General features: G+C 41.9%; 1 protein-coding gene across 1 annotated transcript; it reads left to right on the top strand.

Annotated features, from left to right (window-relative positions):
- Positions 1-766: 766 nt before the first annotated feature.
- On the top strand, positions 767-9501 carry phc3 (polyhomeotic homolog 3 (Drosophila)). Its single transcript, XM_028427448.1, has 13 exons — positions 767-856; positions 1616-1693; positions 1770-1922; positions 2018-2107; positions 2184-2391; positions 2523-3094; positions 3173-3290; positions 3560-3837; positions 3939-4095; positions 4170-4287; positions 4556-4685; positions 8140-8470; positions 9322-9501. Exons 1-13 carry the CDS (start codon positions 767-769, stop codon positions 9474-9476), a joined length of 2478 nt encoding a protein of 825 aa, XP_028283249.1. The 3' UTR covers positions 9477-9501.
- The last annotated feature ends 766 nt before the right edge of the window (positions 9502-10267 follow it).

Here is a 10267-nt window from a genome sequence, read left to right as displayed (position 1 = left end):
CAGTGCAGCTTCAGATCAGACTGCTTTTCTGAACGTGCTGGTCTTTGTTGAGAGGCGGAGAGGATCGTGTTTAATTGGACATTATCGGCTCTGCAGGAAAAAAAAGGATCAATATTCAGACTGGTACAGACCAGCAGTGCAACATGACATGTTTGTCCATGAGAGCTTTGTTAAAGACAGAAAACCTCCAGTATCGTATAACCCTTTTGTTTGTTTGTTTATCTTTACAGATGTGTGAATGTGAATGTAAAATCCAGTTTGTGAATTACATGCACTCATGTATATTCATAAGATCTAATTGCATATTCATGAGCTGCATACGCTGTTATTTGTTCAGCAAGATTTCTGTTCATACAATCATAGTCATATTTGAGTTTAAAACATTTTTTTACAAGAACATAAAATGCAGATAACATGTTTCTTTATATTCTTTGTGTGTTTTATGGGATAATTTCTCAAAACAATCTCCTAAATTATATATTTTCACCTCATTATTGTGCAAATAATTCATTTTGGTAAGACATCATGTCTGAAGTCAAATGTTATTCAAAGTCAAACCTGCATTTATGTTTTTCTTATATTTAGAGGGTGAAAGAAAACTGCACTGAGCTGCTCCTGTTGTGTGTTTTTATGTTTTTTTTTACTGTCCACAGTTTCCCTGTTACTGGATCTGTGTGTGTTATGGGAGATGGACAGACAGAGTCCAGGAGAAAAGCAGGCTGATGCTAACAAAACAGTAGCCACCAGTACATCAGCAGCTGTCACCATGGCAACAGTCAGCTCTGGCAGCACCACGTGCACCCAGGCGCCCTCTACTTCCCTCAGCATCATCCCACCAGACAGACACACAGTGCAGGTAATAGACAGTACCTGAGGCCTCTGTGTGTATTATTTAATTTGACAGGAATGAAGAGATGTCACTATACATTTGACTTGGAAGGTAGCTGAGGTATAATATGTATGCACTGTTTCAATTACCAGGCATATAGTCCAGGAACTAGGCAGTACCTGGGACAGTCACATACAAGATGTCCAGGCAATAGACAGTGCCTTTGACCTCTGCAGGATTTGACAGCCTTGATTGGAAGGTGACCCAGTTAATAGAGAACCCAGGGTGTGTGTATGCGTTGTTTGATATAACTGGCATACATTCCAGATGATAGACAGAGCCGGGACCTCATTATTTAGTATTAGTTTTGACAAGCAAGCTAGTACGGCTTTAAAATGCACTGTATATATTGTTTAATTTGAAAGAGAAAGTACAGATAATAGACCGTACCAGTGGCTTCAGTACGACAAGCTCACTGTCCAGGTGACCCAGACAAAGTCCTACAAACTGCTTCTTTAAACCGTTCTAAATATTGATTGTTCCATCACATGATCCAACAGGTGATCCAGCACGCCATCCACAGACCTCAGAGCATGGCAGCCCAGTACCTTCATCAGATGTACGCAGCCCAGCAGCAGCACCTCATGCTGCAGACAGCAGCCCTGCAGCAGCACCAGCACCCATCCCATCTGCAGAGTCTGGCCACCATCCAGCAGGTCAGAAGCTGTGTGTGTGTGTGCGGCACATGCTAGTTAAAGTGTATAATGTGTTCCCAATGCTTTCCAGGCATCCGTTTGTCAGAGACAGTCGCCTTCTTCGTCCAGCGGCACATTGGTTCAGCCGGCTGGTGTTTCCCAAAACTCAGTAAGTTCCATTTTCTCCAACATCACCTGCTCCGAGTGCTAAAATTAACCTCAGCATTTGTTTCTTTTTTTCAAAGATCACTTTACCAGCCTCTCCAGTGACAGCACAGCTTATTGGCCGATCTCAAACATCCACTGCTGCTGCCACCACTATTTCCCAGCAGGCCATGCTGCTGGGAAACAGACAGGCCAGCTGTAACCAGGCTCAGATGTACCTTCGGACTCAGATGGTACAAACCTTTTCAAATATCTCTTGCTGCACTAAGTGTATGATCGTTTACTGTTGGTGTTTACTGTATAAATGTCCCTGATTTTCTCCTGTCAGCTTATTCTGACTCCTGCGGCGACAGTGGCAGCCGTTCAGTCAGACCTCCCTGCTGTGACCTCCTGCTCCTCTTTACCTACCTCCTCTCAGGTACAAACAGGGCACATGACTGCAGTGTTGTCTGTTCATTGGCTGTATCCAGGACTTTGTGTTTGTGTCTGTTCAGGTGCAGAATTTGGCTCTGCGCGCTCATTTGCCTGGAGCTCTGGCTACAGCCCACAGTGTCATCTTAAAGCCGTCCACCCAGTCCCAATCTCTCCAGTCTCCAGCTGCCTCTTTGTCCAAGACGTCAGTCTGTGCACTAAAGGCCAGCCAGCAGGCCGATGCCTCAGCAGAAACAAGCCCAGCTGCAGGCCCCCAGATTATAACACCAGGTGAGAACACACAGGCACAGTTAATGTAACGTAAAGTTTTTAATTCAAGCGCTGTGTTCTTACCTTTATGTTGCCTGTGGAAAATATATACTCTGTATTATTTGGTGTCCTTCTCCTTGCTCCCCCTGCAGCCTACTCTCCACTGCACGCCCACACTGTAGTTAAGCAGCAGCTGTCCAGTCCACCAGTCCAACGGGTGGCGCACCATCAGCTCATCCTCCAGCGGGCGACAGCAGCAACGGCAGCAGCTCCGGGCCACAGGCAGCTTCAGCCCATCGCCCTCAGAGTAGCACCCCAAGACCCCAACACCAGTCCTCTACCTCTCTCTGTTAAAAAACTGACCACTCCCAGCTCCCAGTCTGTCACATCATCAGCTCAGACTGCCACCGTTCACCCTCAGCCGCCTCCTCTGGTGGCTGCCCCACAGCGTCGGACCTCATTCCCACAGAACCAGCCTCCGCCTCCTCCCCCACCTCTGGTCCTCCCCAGGCTGCCCCAGAACCACCCTGCTTCCATCCACAGGCTGTCCCTGCACTCAGTCCAGGCTTTGGCGGTTGAGTCTGGACAGGTGCTGCTCACAGAGCAGGAGCTGCCTGTAGCTGAGGCTTTGGTCCAGATGCCCTACCAGGACACCCTGCCCCCTCCTCAGACAGTAGCTGTCGATTTGAAAGTGCATCCCGCCAAGAACAACAAAACTGTGACGGTGAGTCGCCATGTCCTGCTTGTAGTTCTACCCGTTTGTCCTGGTCTGACTGAGGTTTTTCTGTGGTTTGAGTTTTAGTCAGGGCAAATGTGCAAAATGAATGGACTGAGCTCAGAGGAGAGGAAAGGGTCTCCAAGTACACACAAGGACAGGACCCCCACACCTCAGCCAGAGTCTCCTAAGAAGAACAGTGCAGGTAAGTATGTCAACAAAAGCATGGAATAAAAAAAAAACCTGGGCTCCACCTTAAAAAGTTCATATCGTGACTGAACAGATGTGGCACAATGCAATTTTGAAGAAAAGAAATTTGTTCCACTGATTTGACGAGTGCTGTAGACAGACTAGGGTCACAGCAGGATGAGTTTCCATGGTGACAAGAGTCAGACTTATTTATACTATCTTAAAATAGCAGTCGTTGAAATAAACCTGGTTTAACTTCTCTTACTTACTTCTGTCATCCAACAGCGACGGCTTCATCCTCCATCTCCTCCATTCACTCGGTTATCAGACCACCACAGATGGAGGTTTTGTCCCAGTTTACCAGCAGCAGCAGCAGCAGCAGCAGCAACAACCATCCTCCTCCTCTACCTCCTCCCATCCTCCCTGCTGCAGTAAGAACCCCCAGTCAGCCTCCCTCTGCACCAGCCAGCCTTCCAGGGAGCCCCAACAGGAACAATCAGATCCTCACACATCTCGTAGAGGGTTTCGTTATACGGGAGGGCCTGGAGCCATTTCCTGCACATGTAGGTGTCAGTGAGAGGCTTATATATAGAATATTTACCTCTTGTTTTGTGGTATATGTCTTAAACTAAATGCATGTTTTTGAATGCGCCCTGTGATGCAGGTGGGCCCATCCTCGCTGTTAGCCGACCAGCAGGCTTCACTTCCTGAATCCCAGGAGATTCAGACCAACGGGGAAGCAGCAGAGGACAGTCCCCTGGATGCTGACCAATCAGATTCCACAGACTCTGAGATGGAAGATGATGGCCCTGCAGCAGATGGTGAGAACCATGTGTAGGTGTGTGTGTGTGTGTGTGTGTGTGTGTGTGTGTGACTAACAGCTGGTCCGCTGAAGTTGCAGAGCTCGGGGAGAGTGTGGCAGGTGTGCTGCAGTGTGAATACTGCGGAGGCAGAGGTTACGCTGACACGTTTCTGCGCTCCAAACGCTTCTGCTCCATGACGTGTGTCCGCAGGTAATAAGTTAATTAATTAAGTAAGTAATCCCACAGGAAGCTACTGTTTCTGGTTGTAAATGGTGTACAAATAACAGGCTCCGAGGATCAGTAATGGTCTGTATTTCCTCTATTTTGAGCTTTGAGCTGTGAGGAATAATCAGTATGAGGGTTCACCAGCCATGCTTCACACAGGAAGATAACATTTCAGATGTACTTCAGGCTTCAGGCTTGCACTTTGAACCTGAGGGAGCGCTGCAGTGTATGATTCAGGGCTGTTTCCGTTCAGGTTCAGTGTGAGCTGCAGCAAGCGTATCGCTGTGCAGCGTGCAGGCCACTGGGGTCACAGGCCGACGGGCAGGAGAGGACGACCTCCGAGCCGAGTCAATGGAACCTCCAGAGAACATTTCCTGAGACAGGTCAGTTAATATCAATGACCCGAAGCATACAGAGAGTATGTATGCACAAGTGCTGCAGGGATCACTGCTCGCTATATCTGAAAAGATCCACAGAGAAGGTTCTCACCTCAGTCATCTGCATGTTGTTCACTGTTAGATCTAGTATCACTTAACCCTCATGCGTTGTTCGGGACATTTTTGTCCTCTGAGAGAAATTTTTCTGTTTATTTTGGCCATAACTTTGTCAATATGTGGACAAATTGAATCATTTTTCCTCAATAAGCTTAATTTTACATAAATTTTGTTAATATGATTTTAAAATTTTTCATAGGTCAACGGTACACTGTGGGCAAATTTTACCCCCTAATGTGTTGTTCGGGGACAAAAACGTCCCCTAACTTTAACGGTTTTAAAAATATATTAGATAAATATTATTTTGAAATTTTTTTGCATAGACCTTTTAATTAACTTCAGTTCTAATCAACAGTAGTGAAAAAATCATTTTCCCCCAGGATTTTAACCCTTTAATCACCAATTTTATAAGGGGTGGTGCTGAAAATTGAAAAAAAAACACACAAAATGGCTCATTTTTAATAGAAAAGGTGAATGTGGACTGGATTCTTTTTAACCTTTATTATAGTCTTGGTCATGTCAAACATCAGTAAAAAAATTGACTTTATTGCATTATTAGTTTTTGCACAGCACTGGATTTTCTTTTTTTCTCCCATTTTGTCCCATAGACTTACATTATAAACACACTTTTTTTGACTGCACAGCCATGGCACTAAATAATCATGCATTCTTGATTGTTGGTGGTTTACCCTGTTGGTAGGAGGTAACATTTGTGATTTTTACAGTTAACAACTTAATTACCATATTAACCCTTTACCTGCAGGCCTGTGCTCATGTACTGTAGTTTCTGGCTTAAGTATATGGAGTTATAGGGAGTATTTTAGCACATAATTGTGTGTCTACACACTGTGTGTGTATGTTAGAGAGGAAGAGAGCCATTTGCACACTGTCAGGGAAGGAAAGTCAGGAAAATAAAGTTACTAAGTAAGTGAAGTGTACCTAATTCAGACGTACAACGGCAATGCATAAGCATGTAAAATGAAAACATCCAGGAGTTCTGGCGTCTGAAGTTGTGGATGGGTAAAATAGCTGTTTTTTTTTTTTTTTTTAGCTTTCGGAAAACACGTCCTCCAGTAGAGTGACTTTACTTTTAGGTTAGTGTCTCAGTTGAGATCACTGAATTAGTCTAAGTGAGGTCTAAGTGCCCCTTTTCCATGGTGTGTTGCGCTCCACACGACCATACGTACATGTGCATGTTACTAAATAGACACCATAGATAGATAACTTGATAACATAATAAATAATCATTGACTAACCAAATCTAATCTACAGTTTAGTCCCCTACTAAAATTAGTATTAAAAGTAGTTTAGTAAAGTAAAGTAAAGTAAATTTGTTGCAGCCCTAAAAGTAAGTGCCGGGCCCTTTGATGCTGAGAGGTTCAGACTAAACAAAACAAAAACACTAGTGGACTTGCATGCATCCTCCTGGTCATTTAATGGTGACAAGAGCAGCAAGCAGCATGAAGAGAGGATTCACCTGTGCATGAGTGAAGGATTCACTTGTGAACGAATGAAGGATTCGCTTGTGAACAAGTGACGGATCTACTTGTGCAGCCTTCACAGCTTCACAGCCTGGCCCTTCATAGAGCCAGGCTGCACAATCATTTCCAGAGATTGTGCACAAGTGAATCCTCTCTTCATGTTGCTTTCTGCTCTTCTCACCATCAAATGACCACAAGGTCACATGTAAGACCACTTGCCTTTTTGTTTTGTTTAGTCTGCACCTGTAGACATCAAAGGGCCACACGTGCATAGCAACACTTTCTTTGTTTTTGTTTACTATGAAGACTCTGTGGTTGTGTGTACTCACAGACAACAAGATCAGTGTGCAAATGGCTCTCTTCCTCTCTAACATACACACACAGTGTGTAGACACACAATTATGTGCTAAAATACTCCCTATAACTCCATATACAAGCCAGAAACTACACTACATGAGCACAGGCCTGCAGGTAAAGGGTTAATATGGTAATTAAGTTGTTAACTGTAAAAATCACAAATGTTACCTCCTACCAACAGGGTAAACCACCAACAATCAAGAATGCATGATTATGTAGTGCCATGGCTGTGCAGTCAAAAAAAGTGTGTTTATAATGTAAGTCTATGGGACAAAATGGGAGAAAAAAAGAAAATCCAGTGCTGTGCAAAAACTAATAATGCAATAAAGTCAATTTTTTTACTGATGTTTGACATGACCAAGACTGTAATAAAGGTTCAAAAGAATCCAGTCCACATTCACCTTTTCTATTAAAAATGAGCCATTTTGTGTGTTTTTTTTTTCAATTTTCAGCACCACCCCTTATAAAATTGGTGATTAAAGGGTTAAAATCCTGGGGGAAAATGATTTTTTCACTACTGTTGATTAGAACTGAAGTTAATTAAAAGGTCTATGCAAAAAAATTTCAAAAAAATATTTATCTAATATATTTTTAAAACCGTTAAAGTTAGGGGACGTTTTTGTCCCCGAACAACACATTAGGGAGAAAAAAAGAAAATCCAGTGCTGTGCAAAAACTAATAATGCAATCAAGTCAATTTTTTTACTGATGTTTGACATGACCAAGACTGTAATAAAGGTTCAAAAGAATCCAGTCCACATTCACCTTTTCTATTAAAAATGAGCCATTTTGTGTGTTTTTTTTTCAATCTTCAGCACCACCCCTTATAAAATTGGTGATTAAAGGGTTAAAATCCTGGGGGAAAATGATTTTTTCACTACTGTTGATTAGAACTGAAGTTAATGAAAAGGTCTATGCAAAAAAAATTCAAAAATATATTTATCTAATATATTTTTAAAACCGTTAAAGTTAGGGGACGTTTTTGTCCCCGAACAACACATTAGGGAGAAAAAAAGAAAATCCAGTGCTGTGCAAAAACTAATAATGCAATCAAGTCAATTTTTTTACTGATGTTTGACATGACCAAGACTGTAATAAAGGTTCAAAAGAATCCAGTCCACATTCACCTTTTCTATTAAAAATGAGCCATTTTGTGTTTTTTTTTTTCAATTTTCAGCACCACCCCTCATAAAATTGGTGATTAAAGGGTTAAAATCCTGGGGGGAAATGATTTTTTCACTACTGTTGATTAGAACTGAAGTTAATTAAAAGGTCTATGCAAAAAAATTTCAAAAAAATATTTTTCTAATATATTTTTAAAACCGTTAAAGTTAGGGGACGTTTTTGTCCCCGAACAACACATTAGGGTAGTGTTTGCGAACAATGCATGAGGGTTAAATGACTAGGATGGTGAGTCATGTCATTTAAAAGCATACAAGAGCACACAAACATTCGACAATTAATAGACATTAAACTTAAAATATTGCTTCTGTCTGTGCTCCACAGGCTCAGGGGTCATTTGGCCCAGAGGAGACCCAGCGGAGTTCACAGAGGGAGGAAGAGCAGCAGCAGCAGCAGCAGCAGCAGCAGGAGGAGGAGGAGGAGGACGAGGAGGAGGAAGAGGATGAAGAGGACGAGGAGGAGGAAGAGGAGGAAGAAGAGGAACCTCCTGTTCCTATGACAACCAGGCTCCAAAAACAGGCTGAGCGAGAGCGAGAGAGAGAGAGAGAGCAGAGGACGCCAGAAGCCATCAATGTTTCTGACGAAGAGGATGACATCAGCTGTCCGTCTCAGTGGGACGTGGAGCAAGTGTTTTCTTACATCAACACCCTCCCAGGTATTACTCATACTACTACTACTATTAAATATGGCTGTCAAACTTTTTTTAATGTAAGATCGAAACCAGATTACTAGAGTCTAGCCTTTAATTTACAGGTTTACATGCACATGTATTATCTCTTTTAAATGTCATGCATCGGTGTTCATATGTGCAAAAGGAAATCACAGCCTGGTCCTGGGTGCTGATGAGGCAGTTCTCTTTTCACACCTGCACCCTCACATGTGGTTTGGAGGTTTTTCTTCGAAGCTCGAAGTGGATTTTTCTGACATCAAATGTTCTTATGGGTGACCTTTCATGTACAGCTCACGTAGCTCTGCCTACTTCCTGTTATACTCTACGAGCTGTCTTCATAGTCAGTTTTCTGGTCCTCAGAACGCAGGTGTTAACCGAACACATGCCTTTGGGCTGCACAGGCCCCGACAAGACAACTGGACACAGTTTCCCAAACTTTTGGATGTAATATGATAAGGTGGTGAAAATATTTCACAGTTACTGTGCTGCTTTGCCATTAGTCACTTCTAATATCTGATCCTTAAAACCTACTATTAGTCCTTGGGTTATACCGTATATTTCTATTTATGTAGGTACGGCGGCCTACTTTCTGCCCTTAGTGGTTTTTCTGTTTGTTGCAAACACTGACAGCCTCCAGAGACACAAAGACACATCAGATTAATGTCGCCAGATGTTCAAAACAGGAAAAATAGCCTTTAAATTCCACCATAAACTTTTCCCATGGTAAGAATGTGCTATTTTATCAGGACACGAGGTTAAACGACATGACGTTTTAATAATTCTGCTGCTATCAGAAGCGGTTCAGTTCAGTCTCTCTCTGTGTTTCTTGCCTTCAGGTGGTGCAGATGTGGCTGAGGAGTTTCGATCCCAGGAAATAGACGGTCAGGCTCTGCTGCTCCTCACAGAGGATCACCTGGTCAGCACCATGAACCTTAAACTGGGTCCTGCACTCAAACTCTGCGCCCACATCAACTCTCTGAAAGACACATAAATAATGAGAATGTGTTTGAGCTGATCCACACCAGTGGGAGTTTTTTTCATTTATTTATTAACTACAGAGAAAATGAAATACAGAAAATCACTGCTCATCTTTAAGCTGGAGACCACTCACTGCCAGGACCTTCTCCTCAACACAGAGAACAGCAGTTCTCATTTCACTGTGGTGATTGTAGCAGTTTGGCTCCGGCTATCCATTTGTTTCAAAATGGTTTTTAAAAAAACAGTTTGTAAAAAGATAAACATGTCATTAATACACAATAAGGATGCTGAACAGTCTCAGAGTTTACATATCACTGATTCTTATGTTAAAAATGTAATTTGATACATTTTATGTCAGAAAACAGTTGCAATGGATTATAAAAGATAATGCTTCATGAATTATTTATTGTTATTTATTATTACCATAATTAATATACAAATAAAAACATTTTTAAACAATATTTTATTTTGTCTGAATATTGTATTAGTATAAATGAAGTGATATTTCGATTTTTATTCCTGATCTGCATACTTATTTTTTTACATTATTTACTTCCTCTCCCTTTATTGATCTAAATATATTTTTATAGATTGTTTTTTTTTACACTTAATTAGATCAGATTTTTAATCTGCTGTAATTTGGTATATCACCACTAGAGGGGGTCCTTGATACAGTTTCTGTTGAGTGTGAGACATCACTGAGCTCAGGTTAATGACATAAAATCAAATTTCAAATGTTAACCGTTTAAAAATACAGAACAATTTTACTATCAAAGCAAAAAGAGATGAAATTAAATCAGGTAA

This window comes from Parambassis ranga, chromosome 17 (assembly GCF_900634625.1).
Source record: "Parambassis ranga chromosome 17, fParRan2.1, whole genome shotgun sequence".
Taxonomy (NCBI): Eukaryota; Metazoa; Chordata; class Actinopteri; family Ambassidae; genus Parambassis; species Parambassis ranga.
Note: the sequence above shows the minus strand (reverse complement) of the source record. Positions and strands in the feature narration are given on the sequence as shown.

Bases quoted from the DNA above. Each gene is read 5' to 3' on its own strand.
- phc3 (XM_028427448.1), top strand. From the start codon at position 767: ATGGCAACAGTCAGCTCTGGCAGCACCACGTGCACCCAGGCGCCCTCT. The intron at 1,923-2,017 runs GTACAAACCTTT...TTCTCCTGTCAG, and splicing joins TGTACCTTCGGACTCAGATG to CTTATTCTGACTCCTGCGGC. The intron at 4,096-4,169 runs GTGAGAACCATG...GGTCCGCTGAAG, and splicing joins TGATGGCCCTGCAGCAGATG to TTGCAGAGCTCGGGGAGAGT.